The 25,701-nt window shown below is 36.7% G+C and overlaps 1 protein-coding gene across 7 annotated transcripts in view; it reads right to left on the minus strand.

Annotated features, from left to right (window-relative positions):
* Positions 1 to 17,872: 17,872 nt before the first annotated feature.
* The window catches only part of abcc9 (ATP-binding cassette, sub-family C (CFTR/MRP), member 9), a 254,037-nt gene continuing 246,208 nt past the window's right edge, over positions 17,873 to 25,701 (minus strand). For 5 of the 7 annotated variants that reach the window (XM_051923326.1, XM_051923321.1, XM_051923333.1 and 2 more), the window contains one exon: positions 18,113 to 18,260. Coding sequence is in view for 2 of the 7 variants with exons in the window: in XM_051923339.1 (XP_051779299.1) it covers positions 18,123 to 18,260 (138 nt within the window). In the remaining 5 variants the exon portion in view is untranslated. Of the gene's footprint in view, positions 18,261 to 25,701 lie in introns of all 7 variants that reach the window. The other 2 variants (XM_051923339.1, XM_051923323.1) reach the window with 1 other exon arrangement.

A 25,701-nucleotide genomic window follows, 5' to 3' on the forward strand; every position in this document is an offset into this window, starting at 1 on the left:
TTCTTTAGTCTCGGAACTTTAATGCGTCAATTCCCAACATTTACTCTGCGAGCCCGCTACATCCGAAAAAATACACGATGTCAAACAAGCAATTCTCTGTTACTCCACAGTTTCACTTGCTAAAGAAAAAAGCGTTTACAAACTACTGTAAATGAAAAGGTGTCGCCTTCAAGCGGTATCAGCGGCACATATATGAACGAACGGTAAAATGTACTGCAAATATTTATAGTTACAAGAAGAATCATGTGCTATATTGATGTTTATTTTAATATGATGATATACGTACGATGTAAAATTCATAATTTTTGTTTCATATAAGTTGGCATACAATTTTAAATTACCAGAAAAAAAACGCTGTAATTAACAGGGTCTTTCAAAGTCTGAGAGGCATGAATTAAAAAACAAAGGCATGTAGAAAACTCTTTTCTTATACAGTTTCTTAAAAATCCAAAGGCCCACATGTACATCTAGCAGCAGCACCCACCCAACCAAAGCTGAAACCAAAATGATGTTTGATTGATTACCTCACTTTATTTTTAAAGTTAATTTACAGTGGAAAAGGGCGATTGTGCTTTTCAGTTTGTCTGCAATCCCTTTTGGCAGAAGATTCATGAAAATCATTCATGATTTCAGGATATTATGAAAAAGCAAAATTTAGTGGGACAATGGAAAGCTAATCACACCTGCCACCTTGTCTGTCACAACATTCACTTGGTCCTTCATTTTGTTTCTTTTTCATATATACCAAATCCTTTTCACTGCTCCATGACGTTTATATAACTTTTGGTGAAGAGCTATGTAGGCAGTGCCTTCCACTCTTTCAGATTCTCTTTCAAGGCTCCATCTGTCTTGATGTTCAAATGAAGACTGAGGAGTCACCTGCTATTGCTGCTTAACCATTTCCCTTTTATTCACAAGGTTTAATCACCTCTGCTTTTTATACAGCCTGTACAATCACCTTTCCATATATTATAATGTACTGTACTATCCATACTTCAAGGACTAGATGTGAAACACAAAATGATGAGTTTCTTCTGTTACTGTGTTACTTTTGCAGTGCATGCTTCTTCACATGCATTTCATCTGTAAGTAAGTTTTAATGGCACTTGCTGCAAACATTCTTCAAGCAGTCATCCTAGTTCCCCATTTTTGTATTGTTTGCATTTCCAGTGTGATTTTATATCATTCATTTTTATATTTGATAATGAATTGAAGTCTTATTGATTATGCTGAGTAGCTTATTATGGCAAATGCTGTTTATGCTACTATTGATGTTGCTGTTTTAAAACATGACAATACACAGAATTTTAATTTGATTATAATTTCAACAGTGTTTATTCTTAGCAAAAGCAGCCAACGTTTGTGTTTCTTCTACTTTCCCTCTCTCATTTATATTTCTGGTGTTTGCTGCTTGAGCACCTCTTCTGTTGCATTATATTTCCTGTTATTACACCTCTCCTGCAGTTCTACCTCATCCTTCCATGTGCGTTTTAGCCCACTTTCCCTTCTTTCTCCTGGAAACTTCATCTCTCATACTCAAGTTAGATCACCATTTTCTTCTTGACTATGCAGTATTTGTTCCATAAGCTTCTATAACATCCCTTTTGTTTGAATCTCCCCACAATGTACCTATTTTCTACTTGATCAACGTTATTCACACAGGCTTAACTTTTAATAATTAACCGATGAATCTCTGCACCTTATCAATGCTCTTTGGTAAAAGTCCAGTTCAGTTTAGTTGTAATCTTTGATTGATTCAAAGCTAAACCTGTCCTAGATATTTCATATCCCAAAAATTAAACTTTTTTCTATGAAATTCACATTTCTTAAGATTCACAAATAAATGATTATCTTGCATGACATTGGAACACCTCTTTAATATGTGAAGTATGGGATTTTAGGTCTTCTAGAAAAATGAGGCTGTTATCAATATCTTTATATATATAAAATACGCTACCGAGGCTGTCCGTTTGTCTGTCCAGGATTTTAAATCACCTGTAGCTTGCAAACCATTTGACCTATTGACCTGAAATTTGGTACACATGTACACTACTACGTGACGTCTACTATCCGCTTTGGGGGTGATGATTGACCTCCAAGGTTATTCCTCCATTTATTTTTATTTTATTTTATTGTAGAATCAACTCTCAGCAATGGCATACCACCTTCGCCGTCACTTCCCCTACCTCTTCATATCTTAAATCATTCTTGAGGCAGATTGAAGACTTAAGTGCCAGCTTGAATGAAAAATTAAAGAAAACATTCAAAGTAATTGCAACACAAAGACTGACTTAATCAGTTTTAACACGAAAACATGCCGATGGAACAACAACAACAACAACATTTATTTATATAGCACATTTTCATACAAAAAGTAGCTCAAAGTGCTTTACATAATGAAGAGAAGAAAAATAAAAGACAAAATAAGAAATTAAAATAAGACAACATTAGTTAACATAGAAAGGAGTAAGGTCCGATGGCCAGGGTGGACAGAAAAAACAAAAAAAAAACTCCAGAAGGCTGGAGAAAAAAATAAAATCTGTAGGGGTTCCAGGCCACGAGACCGCCCAGTCCCCTCTGGGCAACTCACTAATGTTCTGTTGGTTCCATTAAACACCCTTAATTTCCATTTTTAAGGGATTCCATCATCACAGAAGAGAAGAAGCGGGTCACTAGGGTGGAGAAAAGAAGAACTGCTCAGGAAGCAGCAAGTGCATCAACCTCTGAGCAAACAAATGCTAAATGTGCAGAGAAAGAGGATGAAAACTATGAATGCTCAAGTCAAGTGTATTCGCAGTGCACCGTTACTGGTTGAGAATATAAATACCTGACAAATCACAAAAAATTTACTTTATGAAAAATTGAAAGAGCACAGGTGCATTTGCTAATCTACAAGATATTACCCGATATTTGTAATGCTCATTAGTGGTATTGAAGGTTGTTGTCCACTCATCTCCCTCTGTAATTCAAATTAGATTATATGTGTTACATAAATCTAACTTTGTGAAAATCATAAAACCAGTTCCTTGATTGAATAAGGAAGAGATGAAGAGAAGAGGATAATTATTTTTTTACTGTTTAACTCTCACTAATTAATACAATGACTTAATTTCCAAACTTTAAGAAATAAAATCCAGCACCAATCAAACTGCTGGAAATTTTCATAAATTCACTCTGTACATTTTTTGAATGCATTGTTCTATAGCTCCAGTTTCTTCTTTTGACATTGCATATATCTTTCCATTGGGTACATTCATAAAAGTGACTCCATCATACAATGAGTGCATATACTTGAGCTTTAATAACCTGGTTATTCACAGAAACCTGGTTTCTAAAATGCCATTTATGTAATTATTCTGGTTGGAGAAACTAGATTATTGGTCACTGAAAAAACAGGTTAAAACACATAGACTTCTATGCGAGTAAACTGGTTATTTGGCCATGTTAACTGGGTTACAGTTAAGAATTTTGTAATCTGCATGTGTCTGTTCCATTCTGTACACCTACTCATGTGTTAGCTTTGCTCATAGACTTTCAGCAGCCACAGGTAGAAGCATCCATAAGATACATTTCCTGAAGCAAATGCTCTGGTTATTGCCTTCTTCCTTCTCCTGGTTGAAATAATCTGTCTTGATATTTCAGAAATCGCTAAATATATGTTGATGAGCTGAACATACAGTGTTAAGCTCAGCAGCACAATCTCAGGAGCAATTGGGTAATGTGTAAAAAGTAATGTGCATTAAGTCGTTCAGTTTCTTTTTAAGGTAAAGAGTAACCTAATGCAATTTTTATTTACAGTAATTGAAGTAAAAATACCTGTGTTGTTATTATCCCAGCAGTGCTGGGTTTAAGGCAGAGAGCACATCTATCGGTATGCTGGTCCATTGCAGGGCTCAATTGCACAACCAGAGCATAAAAGAGTGTGCAGCATGCAATCTGGTACAGACACCTATTAAAAACATTAGCTTAGTTTTCATTCAGCTCTTTGCTATAGATATGCTGAATCAGTTTGACTGGGTGATTCAGTGGCCAGTGTTCATACTGTACCTTGAATCATCAGGTCGGGGATGTAAAAAGGGGATGGATGTTGCTTACCTCACAGCACATGAGGGACTAAACATATTTATAAAACACAAGAAAATTATCACAGGCTTCATGCTTGTTTTCAGATGCTCTGCAAACCATGGTGACATTTAACTCTTCTTTTGCTCAGTTTAATGACATGAACTCTAGAAGCATACTTCTCCATGTAAACATTGATTTTTAAGAAACCAGATTTCTGCCTTTATCAGATTTCTTGTCTTATACCGGCATTGTGTGTGCATGTAAACACACTCATTATTTTTGTTCTGCCAGTCAGTGATTGGATTATGTTTCTTTAACCATGGCAAGTATAAGATGAAGAGTATGTGACTGCATTACACAGGTTATTATTTCTTTGTGAAAAAATGCCACTTGTAGTATAATGGGAGGTGTGATATGTTATAGTAGACCCAAACCAATTGCACTTTAGGTTAATTTATTAAGAGAATTTGTGGAAGGTTTAACATCTGTAATAGGGCAGTGCTAATAAAATTTTCTACAGCCAATGAATCAATTAATGCCAAAATGTTACTGTCCATGGGCGGCACGGTGGCGCAGTGGGTAGCGCTGCTGCCTCGCAGTTGGGAGACCTGGGGACCCGGGTTCGCTTCCCGGGTCCTCCCTGTGTGGAGTTTGCATGTTCTCCCCGTGTCTGCGTGGGTTTCCTCCCACAGTCCAAAGACATGCAGGTTAGGTGGATTGGCGATTCTAAATTGGCCCTGGTGTGTGTTTGTGTGTGTCCTGCGGTGGGTTGGCACCCTGCCCTGGATTGTTTCCTGCCTTGTGCCCTGTGTTGGCTGGGATTGGCTCCAGCAGACCCCCGTGACCCTGTGTTCGGATTCAGCGGGTTGGAAAATGGATGGATGTTACTGTCCTGAGCCTATCAAATGAATTTAATGATGCAGACATTCCATCTTGGGGCTGACATTTTTAAGATCCTTGATTATGTTCTGCCAGAGAAGAAAAGGCAATAGGAAAAAAAATGTAATACTCCAGATCTCAAAAATGCTTTGACTGACTTAATTAAAATTTGGTAAAGTCATGGAAAAAATAAAATTAGCCAGCCAGTGTTTTTATTTGTCAATACATTTTTTATTTGTTGATATTTATTAAAATGATGCTAAAGTACATGCTCTGCATGGTGCTTAGAGGTGGCTTTATGCAAACAATGGACAGCGCAGAAGCTGTTGATGGGTATACGAACAAAAACATTAACAAACCGGGCAGATGAATGCCTGAAAAAGAAGTGGTGTTCTGGACAGGAAAAAAGCGATGTAATCACATTTGGCATTGTCATTCTAAAATGAAGTGGAAGGAGAAAGTTTGGTGAAGCTCAAGGAAGATACAAAGCTAACTAGTTAGCATGTGCACCATAAAGGGTGCAGGGCGTGGTGACTGTGGTCGTTGGTATTGCTTTGCTAGAAGCAAAAAGTGAGGGAGCAAGAAGTAGAGGCCGAAGTCATGTCCTTTGATCTAACACAAGTCGGGACAGATGGCATGTTTAAACTTAATTGATCCCCCCCACAAGCTACTTCAACTATGGAATTTGAAAGGACCTGCACCCACAACTTCCAAAATCATTTACATGCGAGTCTGCTTATGTTGAATGGGGATGCTTCCTCCCCTCTACACGGTCTCCAAAATTCTTTACATAAACATGTATGACCCCCTAATCAATCAAGAAGTCTTCAAAACATAGTAAAGGCAGTTATTTTCTTCCATGTCAAGCACTCGAGAAAATAAATCCAAAAGTAAAAGCATTCATTTCATTGCATGCACCACCTAAATGTGTAGTCTGTAAATGTCATTGCTGCTCGTAATACTACACACCACACACATACACATACACGCTAAGGCCAGTTCAGAAACAAATGAAAATTGTAAACAAAACTAATAATAATAATATATACTAAATGTCACATTGTTTACACCCATTTAAATTCAAAGCTATAATGTTTGCTGTAAAATTTTGTTTTTTTCAATGATCGGAATGCTTTACTCCTTTGTTATTGTGTATGGCATGTTCAAGAGTGAGCAGCTCCAGTGACCTAATAATATTATTATTTGAATCAAGCCTTTATCCAAGTCGACTTGCAACATTTGAAATGCAATTGCTTACATTTCTTTTGTTTTTCCATTTGGAGCACAGGAAGTTAAAGCGACTTGCTCCTGGTTACACAGTGTCAGTAGCAGGATCTGAACCCGCAACCTCAGGGTTTGAAGTCCAAAGCCTTGATCACTACAGCACACTGCCTGCCAGTAATATTAGTCCTTGTTTTAAAAAAAAAACTGTAGATATTGTTAAACAGAAAAGTGCTTAGTTACATGATAGTTCTGATATATCCGACTGATGTTTTTGCTAATTATGGAACCATGAAGTACTTAATAAAGCCAACATGGGTTTTTGGAAGATACAGTATATAGTATGTTTGATGTGTGTTATAGTTTAACCTCCAGATATCATATTAGATATTTCAAATATAATTCTTGGTAATTTATTTTTTAATTCCTCCTTTGCTTATAATTTTATACAGTGCATACAGCATATTTCTCCATTACTTTTATGGAGTCTCTGAATACTTAGAGCTTTTGTACATTTTAATGCCTCTGTGTCACTCAAGCACTGTCAAGAAATTACTTTGGGATCCTTGACAGCCTTGAAAACTAGAGAAGTAAAAATTTAAAACAGGTCGATGCAAAAGAACTAATGTACATCACTTTGATGCTCTTTACAGTTTCTAGTGCAAGGCTGAAACCATCCCTAAAGGTGGTACCAGTGCATTGTAGCACACACACACTCGCTCAAACAAACAATATCCAATCATACTGGGTCAGATTATTATGACAAATAAACCTGACCTGAATGCTTATTGTTAAGAAAACATGAGGATAGTCAAACTTAATCTCAGATAAAGTAAAATAACTTTTATTTTGATTCTAGTTATCATTAGTAATACTAATGGAAATCAAAATATAATACAATCCATCAGTAGTAGAAACTAGATGTTTTATGCAAGCCTGAAACTTACACATTAAACTGCACTGACAAATTTGATAGATAGATAGATAGATAGATAGATAGATAGATAGATAGATAGATAGATAGATAGATAGATAGATAGATGGGTGTGTCAGTGCACCCACTGATGGTCCAGTGTTCTCTCCACGGATGCATCCAGCTTTCTGACCAGTGTTTTATGGTTTGCTACCAACTGCACACAAGCCTGAACTGGATAAGTGGGATAGGAAATGGATGGACATAGAGTCACAGACTTACCTAAAAGATCTTCTGTATGTACTTAGGAATCCACTTTGACTACTAGTCTGTTTTGTCTATGAAAGGACACATGGCTTAGGAAAACAAAAAAATGACATGGGCAGCTGAGGCACTATAATTTTTAATGTTAATAATTGTGTTTTTATTTTCTATATAAGATTATGTCAGGATTGAGAGAGCTGAATGAGTTACCCTAACCGTAATGGTTCTGAAAGTAAACTGTAGAACAGCATTGTTTTGTTCCGATAAACCCTGAAATCATGGTATTTCTGTAAGCCACAATGAAAGTGCAGCTTACTGCTCAATCATGAATGAAAAAAAATGTTCAAGTTCCCATGGAAACAGGCAAAATCAGCATCAAATTGCGAGTGAACAAAGTGGACTTTGATAATGACTGCTGTGGCACACGGCTTTACACAAGGACAAAATGTGATGTGTTTTACAAGGCGATGCTGTATATACAATATAGCAGGAAAGAATAATATTTATAAATGGCACAGGCTCAAATAATAAAAAGAAACTGAGCATGGAAAGCTTACAAGAACAGACTTTTTGGAAATTTAATTAATCCTGTCATTTTTTATTTGCCATTTGCAATATATTATCTTGTAATAATAATGATTACATTTTGAGAAAGTCAATTGATGCCTGTGCAGAGATGTACACTCCAGAAATGTAATTTTCCTTTTTTTTCTGTGTTGAAAGATTTAAACCTTTAAACGAAGAGGGATGGAGTGTTCCTGGCCAGAGTCCCAAAATTCAAAGCTTGGAAAATTTGACTCACAGGTAGGTATGGGGTGCTTTTGCAAACATTCCACTACCTGAGGTCTTTGAATCCAAGCAGCTAGATGAGTTTACTATCTGCTGAAAGATCTGTACTGGCGATGTGTTTAGCTTTTGTCACAGTCGTCTGTAATGAAGTGAGCAACCAAGCAATATATGATTGTGTACATTGCTGCCAGCATTATAACTTGGTCAGTCTGCCAGTTCAGAGGGGACTTAAAGGGAAATATTTATAAAAGCTGTGTAAGGAGTTGCATTGTGTATAGGGCTGAGACATGACTAGTGAAGACAAAACACAAAGCACTGTTATAAAAGGCTGACAGAAGAGATGATGAGTGCAGAGTTTAAAGATTTAAATTGTGAGCATAAATCATCTGGTGAGGAGAAGGAGGCTAAGGTGGATTGGGGGTGTGGAGCAACTGACAGGGAATTGGTGGGTAATAGAGATGAAGGAGACAGCACCAACAAAGTGGTTGAAGGGATGGAGATAATATTATAATAATTCTTTGCATTTATATAGCGCTTTTCTCACTACTCAAAGTGCTCAGCAATTGCAGGTTAAGGGCCTTACAGAGCAGAGTCTCCTTCGGCATTTACGGGATTCGAACCGGCAACCTTCCGATTGCCAGTGCAGATCCCTAGCCTCAGAGCCACCACGCCGCCTAGAAGAAGAATGGCTCTTTTTCTGAAAGATGCCAAAGATCTTGGAAAGTTGCAGAAGAAAATTTGGTGGGAAACAACTTAATAATAGTCACTAAACATGTTGTTGTGTTTTTGGGATTTGCCATTTTTAGCATTACAGTGTACAGTAATCCCTCCTCCATCGCGGGGGTTGCGTTCCAGAGCCACCCGCGGAATAAGAAAATCCGCGAAGTAGAAACCATATGTTTATATGATTATTTTTATATTGTCATGCTTGGGTCACAGATTTGCGCAGAAACACAGGAGGTTTTAGAGAGATAGGAACGTTATTCAAACACTGCAAACAAACATTTGTCTCTTTTTCAAAAGTTTAAACTGTGCTCCATGACAAGACAGAGATGACAGTTCTGTCTCACAATTAAAAGAATGCAAACATCTTCTTCTTCAAAGGAGTGCGCATCAGGAGCAGAGCATGTCAGAGAGATAGAGAAAAGCAAACAAATCAATAGGGCTGTTTGGCTTTTAAGTATGCGAAGCACAGCGGCACAAAGCTGTTGAAGGCAGCAGCTCACACCCCCTCAGTCAGGAGCAGAGAGAGAGAGACAGAGAAAAACAAACAACCGAAAATCAATACGTGCCCTTCGTGCTTTTAAGTATGTGAAGCACCGTGCAGCATGTCGCTTCAGGAAGCAGCTGCACAGAAAGGAGCAAAGTGAAGATAATCTTTCAGCATTTTTTGACGAGCGTCCGTATCGTCTAGGTGTGCGAACAGCCCCCCTGCTCAATCCCCCTACGTCAGGATCAGAGAAAGTCAGCGCAAGAGAGAGAGAAAAGTAAGTTGGGTAGCTTCTCAGCCATCTGCCAATAGTGTCCCTTGTATGAAATCAACTGAGCAAACCAACTGAGGAAGCATGTACAAGAAATTAAAAGACCCATTGTCTGCAGAAATCCGCGAACCAGCAAAAAATCTGCGATATATATTTAAATATGCTTACATATAAAATCCGCGATAGAGTGAAGCCGCGAAAGGCGAAACGCGATACAGCGAGGGATTACTGTACACAAGTGAAAATCACACAATTAACTCTGTATTCAAAAACAGCAACTGAAGCAGATTGGTGGAAAGTCACCAAGCTACCTTGTAGTTTCCAGTTCTTAATCTTGGATGCTATGCCACACTCTCTAGAAACGTGCAATTTAGAGAAACATTTGCAGCAAATTACAGGGAACCGAAGAGCAGAAGCATTGACAGCAGCTGGTTAATTTCAGTCTGTATGTCTGTTGATACAGGGGGTGAAGGCAGTGGTGGTGTTTTTCTTCTACACTGTCTTAAAATGATGTGAGCATATGTAGTGACAGTCTGAAAAAGTAACTGAATCCAAACAATGGTAAAAGTTACACTGATTCTGTAACTGTATTAAAAGCCCTTTTCTTGTTTGTCTTGCGGGTCCTTGTTCCATTTTAGTCTGACATTACCACTTTGAGTTGTGCTTTGAATCACATGATACTAGGCATTTGTTCATTATTTGGAGTCACTGGCCAGATTTAACTGAAAGGCTGATCATTTGCTGTTTCTGCATCTTGGATGTAAAAAAAATGCTACCACGTAAATCTTATTGTTTTGTTTTTTTGCAATATAAATAGAGATCGTAGTGAACAAGGTGTTTATTTAATCAGGCAACTGATTGGTCAAAACAGGCAGGATGTTGGGTACACAAGAAAAAACATAGAAGTAAAATACAAACTGTAGAAGAATCCATAAAGAAGCACAAATCGAAAACAGAAAATATAAAACAAACTTAGCAATTAGGCAAAAAATAGGTGTACTGGTATAGACCCAAGAGATGGGCTGGCACTATTTAAATATGTACAATGTTCTGATCATACAGCTGCTAAATAACCAGTACCAGTGAAATGGCTCTAATCAGTACCAAGCAATATGTGCAAGTGGACATCCTGATAACAAAAGGTGTGTGTTTCTTACAATGTGTCTTTCCTGACCTTCCAAATCACTGTTGTTTATTGATTTTAGGGGTTTTGATTTTGATTAGTTTAACTGTGTTCATAAAATATAGCAGGAGACTTAACAGGTTAGAAACTGGAATGAAAATAGGTAGGTTATAGTGATAGATAGAAACTTTGTTAATCATAAAGGAAATTGCACGATTAAAGCAGCAGACAAAAAAGACATGAATATACATATAATAAGAATTATCTATGAGTAAATTAACAAAGTGAAGGTATTTAGTAAGTGTTGATTGATTAGACTTGCACATATGAACCATAAAGGTTATGTCATTGGCACAGCATATTGCACATGGTACCATTGTCTGTTAAAATGTCTGCTAGACCATCAGTACCATTCAGCACAACCGAATACAATACCACCTCGGCAGTGGGGTGACTCACTATAGAGCCTGAGGGTAGAAACGATCATATACTGTATATAGTGCTCCTTGGAGCAATGCAGTTTGCTCCTCTGCTAAGCCAAAGCCTCATACAGGGCTTGAAGAGTCATTATCTGGGATAGTAAGCATCAATTGTGTGGAAGGAACTTCGTAATGGAGAAAAATACCTTTCTGAATAACTCACCTTAGACTATGGGAACCTCACATATATAGGAACATTAAAAAAACAGAAAAGATTTTATTTAGAGAAGGAAAACAGAAGTACATTGTTTGAAGTACATATACACTTGATGAACCATAATCTTATTTTAATAAATCTATCCATTCAATTTCTAAACAACATTTCAGTTTTACATGGTTGCTGATTCAAATAAATGGCTGAAATAACAAAAGAAATGTAGAAACTCAACCTAGAATTCCATTAGTGTTATGTTACAAATTGTGGCCAGGGTACCAGTATGTTACATGCACAGGATAAGATTCACAAGATCAGTTTGTAATTTTATAACATGGCCTATGAACTGAAAGAGAAAACAGCAGTCCTTGGAAGAAACCCACACTGAACCCTACAAAGAAAGTTCCTTAGCCAGCAACCAGTACGTAGTAGCTCTGCTATCAGTCAATAGCAAATACATCATTATAATAGATACAATATATCAATATAAATATTGCATAAAATGTGACAGAAACAGGAGTGGGTGCTTTTAAAAAGAACTGGAATTGTTTTCAATGGAATGTACAGTATTGTCCAATAAGAAATATAGTTGGATTAAACTGCTAGAGAGTAACACTGAAACACTTTATGTAATGGCTATGGGGATTTTTCTGTTAAGAAAACTCTAAAGAAAGCAGCACTTGTACACTGACAACATCAAGTATTAGGACGTAAGTCTAATTAGAACATACAGGAGAAATTATTGGAGTGCTGATTGTTCTTTTATGAAAAAATCCAAACCAAAAACATGTCTTAAAAGGTTTAAATAAAAATCTGAAAACCAATTTTATTCATGCTGTTATCTGGTCTTCTTTCAGTTGCTTTTCATTTTTCTGTGTTGCAGTTTTTACTTGACTGTCTTTCCTATTTATATATCTATTGATTTTTCAAAATCACAAGGATTTGATTGCTTTCTAAAATTCCTCAGAGGTATGTTCCAGTCAATATGGAGACGTCTGCCTGCTTTTCAGCTGCACTTATAACCGCGAGGGTGCACGTAATCACCTTTATAGACAAAATTCTCAGTGTGATTCATTGGGTTCATTTCTATGTAGGCTACCTTGCATGCTGTAATTTTTTAAACTATATATTGCATGTTTGTGTTATCTTTTTCCTTTGATTACCAGTATTTAGTGAAATGAGGCTGAAAGAAAGGAAGAGTAAAAATCAACTTATACTTGTGAAATGCAGCAAATAAAACACATTTGTACTGAAACTGAGATGGCTGTAATGAAATACTTGCCAAACTATAACTGTTCGAGTCACTTTTGATGGATAGACGTCACGTTACTCTTTGCATTTCTCTTAACATTCCGGCTTGTCCATCTTGTACCTCATTGCTCTCTTAGCTTGTGCTTCCTTCATCCTGTTTTAAGTTTCTCTCCTTATGATTCACTACAGCAGATAAAAAGTAGGACTTATTGATCTTCAGAAGTGCTCTCTGTTGTTTTGGAGCAATTTCTTCTTCTTTTTTTCAGTTTCTTTGAAACTTCAGCTTAGCTATACAAAGGCTAAACTACTGCCCCCCTCGGCTCCTCTGCTTAGTTCCTTATGTCATTATGTTCTGCTGTCTCCATATATTTTACTCTGTTTATATCTTAACCTTCTGCAAGTCAGACTCATTGTTGATGAACACTTCATAATTAAGGACTGACTGTACATGGAAGGGTTTTTATTTTTAGAGGTTCATTTACAGTACACGGCCCCTGTCGGAGTACTAAGATTTTTCCTTTGTCTCAGCTTTTCTTATCTAAACTGAAGGCTTTACTAGGTTTCCCCTATAAACACTCAGGTAATTCAAAGCAGTGGTTAACTACAAAAAAAAGAAAGAAGAGAAAGTCAAGTAAACCTTAGTTTTCACTCTAGCTGCCCATAGTTGCCATAGTAGTCTGGAGATGTCTGGTATGTTGCACCATTGCACACAAAACACACCTCTCAATCATCATGGAATTGTGCTGCTCTGTCAACACATCTTCACAACTCTGTTTCAGTGCAAAAAACTTCAATAACAAGCTATTTTAAATAACATTTAAACATTCAGTGCTCCAGAAAAAGCAAAACAAGTTGATGCAAAAATATGAGGCTTGTTTTTTTTTAAATTTATTTTAAAAATCTCATTCTATTAAAAGATAACATTGGTATTTTTCAAGTCTCTTATTTTTTCACAATCACATTATAGATTTGTCTTTCTTAGGAAATTATGTTCTTAAGAGAAGTTCTTAAACGTTAAAAAAAAAAATCTGTGTTTGCAGTTTGCATGGACCCCTTATTGTCAGCGTGATGCCTTCAATTCATAACACTAGTAGTCTGGAGCCATGCTCTAGCTTCAGGCTGCATATTTTTCTTCTTTTGTCTCCCCAATTCTGTATCCCTGTTTTTTTTCATTTTCAGCCTTCTGGAACTCCTTATCAGTATATTCTGGCTTGTGCAGATGCAGTATGTGTTATGACCTCAAAGGAGACAGCACTTTCAGGAAATGGCATGAAACTGGACAGAAGACAATCAAAGTCAAAGCAGCAAGCAGGATTCTTATAGTAAGGAAACAGGAGAACACAAGTTGACTATCCAGAAACAGGTACCAAAGTCACTGTGAATGATACAGGTAAGGGGTCTTTGAGCTGAAGTTTTCCTGGAAGGAGATGTCAAAAGTCTGAATGAAACAGAGCTGAGGTCAGGGATAGGCAAATGCGTTCATCATCAAAAGCTCAATACACTGAAACAAAAATCGAATTTGAAAGGGATCAAGCAAAAAAATCCTCAACTATCTAGATGTGATTTTCACTAACTAAACTACAAAAGACATTTGATTTATTTCCTAAGTGAAATCAATACTTGGATGAAAGCCATACTCTTTTAAATACAGTGTTTGATGAAGTCATATGCCACTGTGATATCTAATCACATGTGTAGCAATAGACATCAGCGGCATAAACAATACAGCCACTGCCATGCAATTCTAGAATGAAACAGTAGTGTCCATGTGACCAGGTGACATCACCATCATAACTACAAAATATCGTATATTGAAGGAGCATAAAAATTTCATAAAATTACAAAAAAGTATAAAAAACCCTCAAATTACAACAGGCTTCAGGGATGAGGTTAATTGTGCTCGTAGACATATCACTGATATAAAATTACAGCATATTTGTCTAAAGTTTATGTGCTTGAATCCATCTCACAACCAACAACTGTAGCACTCACAAAACAAGCTATTGGAAGCCATGGCAGTGGGAGTGAAAGGAGACAAGAAGTGAGGCAAAGAACATAGCTGGACTTCTTTTAAAAATGGCACAACCTCACAATTCCCTCGCCTCCAAAAAATCTGGATATGCTGTTCTATAAAATGTCTGCAGTCTCAAGACATGATTTTTTCGTACTTGGAATGATATCCTGTATACACCACTTTAAAACACAAGACTAGGCATGGTGTTGTTTTAATATATAAAAATGTTTTATTTAAATACGCAAATTCTGGTGACAAATGAATGTGTGATTGTGAACTTGTCCTTTAGTTTATGGTATGATCATGGGACATCTGCTTGAAATCTTCCAGGATGAATCTTAGCTGCTTGGAAGACGTTTGCCAAGAACAACAATATGATTGCCTTCACAGTTTTGCACAAATTAAGGATGTAAATATAAAAGATTTAACCATGTGAGTGTATACTTACTCCAGTGTCTCTTTTAAAAACCACAACACTTCTAATTTAGCTTTTAAAATTTAAACTGTGTTATCTTTTATGCTGGATTTGTGTCACATCCTTAGCTATCCAACAGCCCCCTCTCCTGTTAGGGCATTGAATGTACTGAAGAGCTCATATGAGTACTGGCCAAACCACACAGCCGCACATATTCATGCTATTTGTGTTGCTCCAATGCAAATGTAAACCCTTTAAAATACTTAGAAAACTGCTTCGAGATGCTGCTACCTATGAAACGGGCGTTACAACATCAAGAATAATAATTCTGCTTACCTAAAAAACACCATATCCAGTAAATACTAGTATATCTTAAATGCTAATTTCACAGTAAGATGAAATATTGTGACTTATAAAGGTGCTGCCTAAAACCAGGAAGGCCCAAGTAAAGCACTTTGAGGTCATGTATATTGTGAAAGGCATCATAAAACTGTACAGTCATGTATAAAATGATGGTTTTTATACGTTGAACATTTTATGCAGTACAACATTTAAACTGAAAATAAAAAACACAAAACAGAAAACACAAATCTTTATTTTCAATTAATGTTCAAGTGTAAAAAAATGGTAGGCACACTGTTTATTCAAGTTAAATGATTTCCTCCCCTTTCGAACCCAAGTGACAAATACAGTAATTACATATGTACATTTAAGACAAAACAGTATCTAGAAAGTAAATAAAATGTTTGGCTCTTTCCTTTACTTCAAATGTAATGATAAATGTATTATTTAAAACAAAGAATTACAACACATGAAACACACTGTGGTCTTAGTATGCTTGTGGCATGAATGCTTGATGTTTTAAAATGGCACTGCAATTGCCTTTGGGTTCAAAAGACTGTACAAGATGACTGCTTGATAACATTGCATATGTCGTCCGTGTCTTTGTAATGATGTGTAGGAATAAGTGTCATTGCCAAGTTCCGTAGTCTAAATCTGAGCAGTCACCCTTTACACGGAGCCGGCATGACTGACGCATGGTTCCCCCTTAAAAAAAACAAACTATCAGACCAGTTTAATTTTATACCTGAATTATTTTTTGAGCTTCAATCACTTTTTTGTATTTCTACTCTTCACTTTGTATTCACTTTAGTGAAACACATTATGAAGGAAATCTGGTAAACACATTCTTGGGGAAATCAAATGTTTTGCTAAATAATAGGAAAAGATGATTACATCTTGCCTGAAGAAGGGCCTGAGTTGCCTTGAAAGCTTGCATATTGTAATCTTTTTAGTTAGCCACTAAAAGATGCCATTTTGCTGGACTTCTCACTACATTCATAATGGCTAAAACGGTACAACACCCTAGTGCTAAATGATGTTGAAGTTTTGCACAATATCTCTCCCTACTGACTTTCGTTTTTGCACTCATCTGCCTTTTAAGGACTTACAGTGTCTTTGCTCATGGAGGAGCATTGGTGGCTGCTGGTTTTTATTCTAACCAAGCTCTAATTGATAAGCTTTGGATATCTTTTAACACAAAACATTTCTGAAGTATGTATGCATCTTGTCTTTAAGTCAATACAATGCAGAAAAGACATCCAGCAAACAAACTGCCTGTGCTGATAAGCTGCTACCATTGTACTATACCTGACAGTACATCCTCCTCACATGTATTAATACAGCATCATTTGTGTTTGCTGTATGCACCATTGTTATTATTAAATGCAATTTTGTTCAGCCCTTTGAGTTCCACCACACTTCCTTACACCAACTCTTGTCACTTACTGTATGTCTCAGTGAGACACAGCCTGCATTACAGTGTAGGAGATGGATCAGGAGGCAGCAGCTAGGTGTGTGGGAAGAATAAAACTGGTACTATACTGCTGAGAAGGTTGTCTTAGCATTGATCTCTTTCAAATGTTATGTTGTACCTCATAACTGTAAAAGGCTAAAAAGCCTAAACAGGGTATTTGCAGCTGATCTGAAACCACCAGTGTTGAATGCAGAAATACAATTTTACACAAGATTACTGGACTCAGCAAAACTTCAAAAGTCCTGAAAGCCACCAGCTGGCACCAAAGCCAACACAATAGGTTTTACAGGACATGCACAGTCAATGGAAGACAAGTAAAACATTGCTGGTCAAGCTACAATGGCTAACGTGTCTAATAAGTTACATGAACCAAGGAGTTACCAGTGCTACTGTCCTTTGTTTTAAATTCTCCATTTAAGTCACGCAAAGTTGATAATCTGTGTTAATAAGGCAGTACAAGGTGTAATATGAGCACCTGATGGATACAAGGAGCAATGAAGGACTAAATTATTAATGGACCATTAGCTCATATCAGGACAATAACTGTCCAGAATGATATCCATCATCACAAAAGGTAAATAAAAAAAAGGAAACAAAACTGCATAATGTTACACAGGATAAATAGAAATGCTTACACAAGCAAGGAACTCATATTGAGAACGAAATCCAGCCTGTAAAGTTAATGTGAGGTGACAGGGAATGGGAGCTCTGTAATATGGCGCACTGTGAAACACCTTGCCCAAGTACACAGTGTTGCCTCAAAATGGACTTTAAGGTAACAAAGGACTGCTGTGGATCAACTGAAATCCACATTTTTACTCACTTTGCTTACTGAGAATTTTATCCAGGTGACACTGCAAAATGAATAAATGGATTCTCTCAGACTAGTCAAGTTTGTGTCATATGAATACAGGTAAAAAGAAAACAATGAAGATCCTAAAGAGTACAACTAATCAGAATGTCGAGGTGCTCTCTGCAGTGACTTTCAGATCTGATTATAAAAGCTACACAGATTGACCAATCACACCAATGGTGTCAAGTGCATGAACACTTATCATTACAACTGAAAAGGTCCCTGCTGAAATCTTTATTGCTCATATACCACAGAAAGTGGGCATACAGTAGAGTTAGATTGTTACTAAGATATAAAACATGAATATGAGTGCTTAATTGAAAAATATATATATAAAAAACAGCCATGCTTTTCTTGCTATAACAGAAAACGTGCTGCATGCAACAGAGTTTAGTCGCAGAACAGTTACATATCTGCCCTGACAAAAGATGCAAAGATGCTGTCCTCTTGTGCCAGTAGTGTCTCAGGCTTGTCGTACTCCACAATGATTCCTCGTTTCATGACAATCACAAGGTCTGCCGTCAAAATTGTATGAACACGGTGCTGTAAAATATTTAAGAATTGACAATTTAACGCTAGCCATTTACTGCTGAAGATAACACCTCTCTTTGGAATCTCCACAATGACTACAAAGAGACACAAAAATCACATAACATAAAACAATCACAACATGAATTTTAAAATCACCCACTGACAATGTCTTTTCGTACCATGGAACTTGGTAATTGGCACAAAGTACAGTGGCACCCAAAGGCCAATAAGCAAACTGAAGAAACCTTTGTTGAAACCCATGAAGGAAGAATGAGTTAAGTTGAAACATAAATGGGGACTAGAAAGACCCACAAAGATCTACATGGACCTAGAGATAAGAATTTAGAAGGACAGAGAAGGAAGACGGCAATCGGCTTGAGTGCCCTGTTTGAATGATTGTTCTTCTGTATGTGATCAGCTAGCACAATGACAGGAGACTCCATCTGAGAGGTTCTGCAGCCAGTAGGAACACTTTGCTTTAAGTTGTATCAGCAGTTATGGTCCTTCTGGTAAAATATCTCTAAAACAGACTAGTGACCAAGAGGAACAACTGACAGTTCATTTTGGTCACAATGAAGACTTTAGCTGCTCCTGAGCTGTACAGCGCGTTAGTAGCTAACACTTGTTCTTATGCTGTTAATAACATCTACTAGGATTTGATCAGCTTTGTCTTGTGTGTCTCCATATTGTCATCTTTTCATTACTTTATAATTGCTACAATTAAATAAATGTATTTGTCACCAAAACAATTATTTAATTATAAAAAAAAGCAAGCACAAAAACGATTTGTGCATAAAACAGCATGTAAATGCATCTAGTTATATTTCATTTTATAAATAATTAGGCTCACTACAGCCAACCTGCTATATAACTTATCATTTAGAAAAACTAAAATTCTGCCAAAAGAACCTGCACGTTTTATTTAATTATAGTTTTTGTCAAAAGCACACAGGATATCATTGCCTTTGACGAACTGGCATTGGTCTTTGTGCTTAGTATCACTCTTTTGTAATTAAATGTTAAATGATTTCTGTAGTAAAATGTGAAGACACAGTATGTGTCACTTAATGTTTCTGTGTTACTCTACTGAAGGTATTTGGCATACACCAGAAATATCCAAATGGGTTATTTATTATCCTCCGCAGATACTTGAATAGCAAAACAACTCCCATTAATCTAGTGACTGTCTCTCACACATTTCCTGCCATGATTTAATGTATCTGGCTTGCCATCATCACTCCTTTAGTTCTGCATACATCCACGTTGAGTATTTCGAGTATCACTGAAGCCAGAAGAAGCCGGCATCTTCTTTTTTTAATTTTGTTTTCAGAAAGTTTAATTCTACCAAAATTTCAGTTCTTTCTGTTATCAGGATGTATGTGTCAGTTAATTTAGATATTCTTTGCCTAAAGTGTGGACTTTACTTATTTGTGAAATTCAAAAAGATGCTTATTGCAATCACAGGTTTTAGTGCACTGGAGGAAACTCATTCATTTTTTGGATCGAATTATTTGCCATCTCTATTTGCTTCCTTTTTTTGAAACAGTTGGCAAAAAGAAGGTGTAAGTAACAAGGTTAGATACTGTAGATAATGAAAGCAAATTTGATGCCAATTGCTCCGTGGTGTTTTCGTCATATACTGTATTAGTTGGAATACATTGTTTATAAATAGAAGAAAACAGTTGAATGTGGGCTGGTAATTCATTGGTGTCCACTAAACAGTAAGCAGAATTTTCTCAGGAAGGCAACATTTTCTTTGAGTAATTACTGGCATTGCTACATGAGAGCAAAAACAAGAAGTATGATTAAACTATTGTTGATATAAATTACGTTTATATTTATGGTAATGATGACTAATTAATAAAGAGGTTTGAACAAGAAACAGCAAAAAGTCTGGCCCTGCAAGAACTAATCTGGAGACCCTTGCTTTAGCATTTACAACACGGGTGTCCATTCCCAGCCCCATATGCAGTGGCTACAGGCTTACATGGCCACTAATGTCTCATTTATGAAAACACTTCTCTCTTTTTAAAAGGACACTTATTTTAAACATGTTTAGTTTGATCCGGGAGCTCTGTTCAGTCTGACCATTTTTAAAAATTTAATCTGTACAATTGTTTGCAGTTTTATGTTTTAGTATAGAAAAGTATATTTACTGCCTTTTTTATATTCTTTTAACTGTTGCCAAAACTGGCTTTTAAAACATGACAGTAACCGAGCAGTTTTTACTGAGAGTGAATCAGTTGTTCTGTTGTGATGTACTTTTTGAATTATAGCTGTGCCTGTCCTGCTCATCTGATTCTCATTTTAAGAACTGCAGATAGAAATAAATGTTTTGGAAAATCTGTCAGAGAGACAAAATACAATTTTTCTAGCAGAACACTGACAATATGACCCGTGTCATTTCCATTTGTCAGAAAGGCAGCTCCATTGTGGAGTGTAGATAGTAAAAGTGTACAACATGTTAAGACCAGGTTTCAATACAAAGCAGGTAAAAGCTTTTGTGTTAAGAGATTGGTTGAATAAGTAAAATAAACAGTAGCCAGGGTGACATCTGGAAATGACAACCTGTTCATGATAAGCTGCTACCCAGAAGACCACCATGTCCAATCATTTGGCATGTGGAACTCTACCAAGTAACATGATTAAAAATGAGCAGCATTTGTGCGCATAGAGCAGGTACTGTTTTTGGGAAAATATTTTAGGCATTGTAGAATTATACTTGTGACCAAATCTGAGACAGCAGAAAGCATGCCGTGATAACAAGTGACCAAATGAACTCTGTCGGGGTTTTGGCCTGGGCTTCACCCTTGGCTTCTCCTTTTTAACTTCATTTCCAATTGTCTACACATTTTTAGTTTTTAAGCTTAGGCTTGGTCAAACTGAATTATTGGGTCTTTACGTCATTTAAGCTACGCCATGGGATTCTATTTAGGCTAAATAATATGGGTACTGTTACTCAGGAGGCTGGGTCAGCCTATGTATCTGCTCTCAAAAATGATTTACAAATTATTACAGTTACTTTGCTTTGACTTCTTGCTCTAGCCTCCTGGGTTTTGGTTCTGGTCTAGTTTACTTGAGGTTTGAGTTTTTAAATTTCATTTAAGTAAGGTTTTCTTTAGTATTGGAGGATTAATTCCTCTGTCTTGTTCAGTTGATTTCTCTGTATATCTTGTTGTAAATCATGTAGTTTAAGTATTTTTCTTCGGTTCCACTTTGAATGTTTATTTAAAGCTTTCTGTTTTAGTATTTCTTTGGTTAAATGATTAGCCACTTGTAATTAGCCTAGTTAATGAATTTTAATTACTTAATTACTCATGTTTTTGTCCTTTCTGCTTTCCTTCTTTAATTTGTTAATAAATAGACCTGGGGGCTTCGCCCCCTGCTCGCTTCGCTCGCCAACCCCCCAGCCTGCGCTACACGCCAGCCACTTCATGTCTCTGCCGCTCGTGTATGTGGATTTCACTTTCACCAAACAACAAATCTTTTAATTCTCATGGATACGCCTCTTCATTGGGAAGAAACACTACTTTTCCCTGATGGCAACACGAATTAGACGATCTACATGTCTCCAACTTAAAGTTTAAATCCGAACAATATTTACATACTTCTGTCAAATCACCTATGTCCATATATTCAATCTCTTTTCAGTGTTCCATTATTTCACCAAGTAATCATTTTCATTTGTTTGCGCTAATGAGATCTTTACGATCATTTTTTTGAGACTTTCAAATTTTAGTACTTTCATTATCTCTACCCTGCTCTGTATTTGTATCGTGTCAATGTTTTTGAACCTCTTTACGACATTCTACTTTGTCATCCACTCTTTATCTTTTATTTCCGGCCCCAGACGTGGTTAAATCTCTTGGTATAAAGTCTCATCTCGCGGGACTTGAAATTATCTCTCTGAAAAAGTCTTGTCTCGTGTCTCTTGTCTAGTCCCAGGCTAAAAAGTCTCATCTCGTCCCAGGATTTTTTTATATAATAGAAAGATAATCTAATTTAATAATGTAGTTAAATTAAGGTAATTGATGTAGCTTAGTGAGGATGACTTGAGCTATTTTTGGGTGTGGCTGGCATCTTGGCTAATTGTACACTACACACACACTACATGGTGATACAGTATGCAGTAAAAGGTCTAATGCAATGTAAACATACTTTAAATTTGTACATATTTGTTTTGGGTTAGTTGCTGGAGCCCACTTTCCTACACACTACAGCCTAAGGAGACATTAGGCTAAGCTGTTCCTAGTTGAGCTGTCTTACAGACTCGAATCTGTCAGCATGGTGCTCTCATGATGTTGACTCTTTTATGTGAGTCACTCAAAGAGAAAACAGACATGTGTTTGTCATGGTGAGCTGACACCTTCTGTAACATAACTCACAAACACAGTCTGTGTGACTGTGACATGCTGTATTCCTAACTTGGCTCACTGGGGTATCTACATCCCAGACACTAGTCTCTGTAGTGACAAGTGCACAAGCTTCTTTGGATTAGCAGGCCAAACTTGTCAGGATGTGGATTTCATATTCACAATAACCTGATTAGACTGATACACAGACCAATCTCTGGACCATGATGAGATATTTTAAGCAGTGCTTACTTCTATAGTTACAAAGTTAAACTGCTAGAATGTTACGTAAAAGTATTTGTAATTTCACTGGTTCCTTCAGGGACCTCCTTAGATAATATTGTTTAGATTTAAATATCTTGGCCTACTCTTATAACTCGCCGGGCACCAATCTGTTAGAACGTTTCACCTTTCACAACACTGGTAAGTGACTCTTCATTACTAAATAAATAAATAAAAAAAATAAGTAATCCCAAAGAGCCAGTGAAAAGATGACTGCAATTGTGGTAAGAACATGACACAAGTGCACCATTTGTTATTTGGGGTGGGGGTGTGGAGGGGTAGTAATGTTTTAGTTTCAGTGATACACCTGCACTGTTACATTAAGAACATTAAGAATAGAGCCAATCTGGAACCACGTCTTAAAAGTAAAGTAAACATCAAAGTGCCACTAAAGGGTTTGACTCCTTAAAGCTGCACTCAGTCCTGTGAAGTGGGCTCCTGCCTTTAAGAATGGCTTTACAGTTGCATGAGAAGGATATAAATGATGTGACCCTTAAATATTACACTGGTTCACATGTTTTCCTTAATGAAATCTGAAAAACCTTCTTTTTACCTAAAATGTTCACTCGCACAATTCAGGGATGATAACTAGTAAACCCTCTAAGTGAGAATAAACCAGAAGTTAATTTGTACCTACATGAAGCAGTCCTTCAGGTCTTTTGGCAGATCATCTGTTGCTACTGTGTCCATTCTAAATGTATTTAAACAATGTGTTTCTTTTTCTCATCAGGTCAGCTTGACATTAAGAGTTCACTCTAACTGTGTCATTTGGCTGGCTTTGCAAATAATGGATCCATATCAATTGCATAAAAAATACAATTTGCTCTACATTTACTGTACTTGTACACTCTCTCACATTATAAGCACACTCATTACAGAAGATACCAGGAGGATGTAAAAGGAGGCATGCTCAAATGAGCCTAAGAACAAACTACTTTTACAGACATACAGTACATACAAAGACAAACATGCTGGGATGGGTTTTATTTATCTATATTACAGGTCAGAAAAGGGTAATAAATAATAATGCTTTCTAGGACTGTAGGAAACATTCTTGGAAAATTATATTGCTGCTTTGTTGAAAATAGAGTAAGTATAAAATGGTCACTAATCTGCATTAATCCCATTCACTCTCGTGTGGCATGCTGTAATATAAAATAGAGTGCCGTTTGTTCTGCACTGTCTCTTTCAATTGACTTTCCTTAACACGCAGTACTTATTTCTCTTCCTTTATTTCATTTTTGCCTATTTGTAGCAGGGTAGCTAAATGGCCACTGCGCAGCAATCTAGAAAGATCTGATTTTGCAAAGTACTTTTAGAAAATACTGCATATACAGTAACAGAAATAGAGTGAAATAAGCAGGTCCACGCATAAGTTATTGACTGAAAGGCAGTCTCAACTACTACGTACAGTATTTAGAGGTCTTGGTCAGTTTGACAAGGGCTATGTTAAATAAATATTGATTATGTTAAGACAGCATGATTATTCATTCTTTTATGAAATTGCTTGTCATAAAAACATACAGTCTGACTCATTAAAATACTAAAAATGAATATACTGTACATGATGGATTACCAACATTGAGTGCTGTAACTAGAAAGTTGTATTAGAATTGGAATTTCAAACAGGTTCTTATTCATATAACTGGAAAAAGAAAGTGCATAAAATACATTTTCTTCTTTGATAAGCACCTGGATAAAATAACAATTTAATTTTTTTAGAAGAAAATGTTGTTTTAATTTTATGGTACACACATACTGTCTATGTAATTTATGTATACTATAAATATTAATATGTAAACATATTTATGAAAACCATAAATCATAAACTAATGGGTGCATTTTTTTGTTACTGAGTGAACAAGCTATAACTATTTTTGTTACAGTTTTACAGCTGAAAATTTGTTCAAGCACTCTGACCTTTTACTAGTGCTATACAAAATGAATTGAATGCAGTATAACTACTATATATACAGTGCATCCGGAAAGTATTCACAGTGCATCACTTTTTCCACATTTTGTTATGTTACAGCCTTATTCCAAAATGGATTAAATTATTTTTTTTCTCAGAATTCTGCACACAACACCCCATAATGATAATGTGAAAAAAGTTTACTAGAGGTTTTTGCAAATTTATTAAAAATAAAAAAACTGAGAAATCACATGTACATAAGTATTCACAGCCTTTGCTCAATACTTTGTCGATGCACCTTTGGCAGCAATCACAGCCTCAAGTCTTTTTGAATATGATGCCACAAGCTTGGCACACCTATCCTTGGCCAGTTTCGCCCATTCCTCTTTGCAGCACCTCTCAAGCTCCATCAGGTTGGATGGGAAGCGTCGGTGCACAGCCATTTTAAGATCTCTCCAGAGATGTTCAATCGGATTCAAGTCTGGGCTCTGGCTGGGCCACTCAAGGACATTCACAGAGTTGTCCTGAAGCCACTCCTTTGATATCTTGGTTGTGTGCTTAGGGTCGTTGTCCTGCTGAAAGATGAACCGTCGCCCCAGTCTAAGGTCAAGAGAGCTCTGGAGCAGGTTTTCATCCAGGATGTCTCTGTACATTGCTGCAGTCATCTTTACCTTTATCCTGACTAATCTCCCAGTTACTGCCGCTGAAAAACATCCCCACAGCATGATGCTGCCATCACCATGCTTCACTGTAGGGATGGTGCCAGTTTTCCTCCAAACGTGACACCTGACATTCACACCAAAGAGTTCAATCTTTGTCTCATCAGACCAGAGAATTTTCTTTCTCATGGTCTGAGAGTCCTTCAGGTGCCTTTTGGCAAACTCCAGGCGGGCTGCCATGTGCTACT

The sequence above is a fragment of the Erpetoichthys calabaricus genome, chromosome 1 (assembly GCF_900747795.2).
Source record: "Erpetoichthys calabaricus chromosome 1, fErpCal1.3, whole genome shotgun sequence".
In the NCBI taxonomy this organism is placed as follows: domain Eukaryota; kingdom Metazoa; phylum Chordata; class Cladistia; order Polypteriformes; family Polypteridae; genus Erpetoichthys; species Erpetoichthys calabaricus.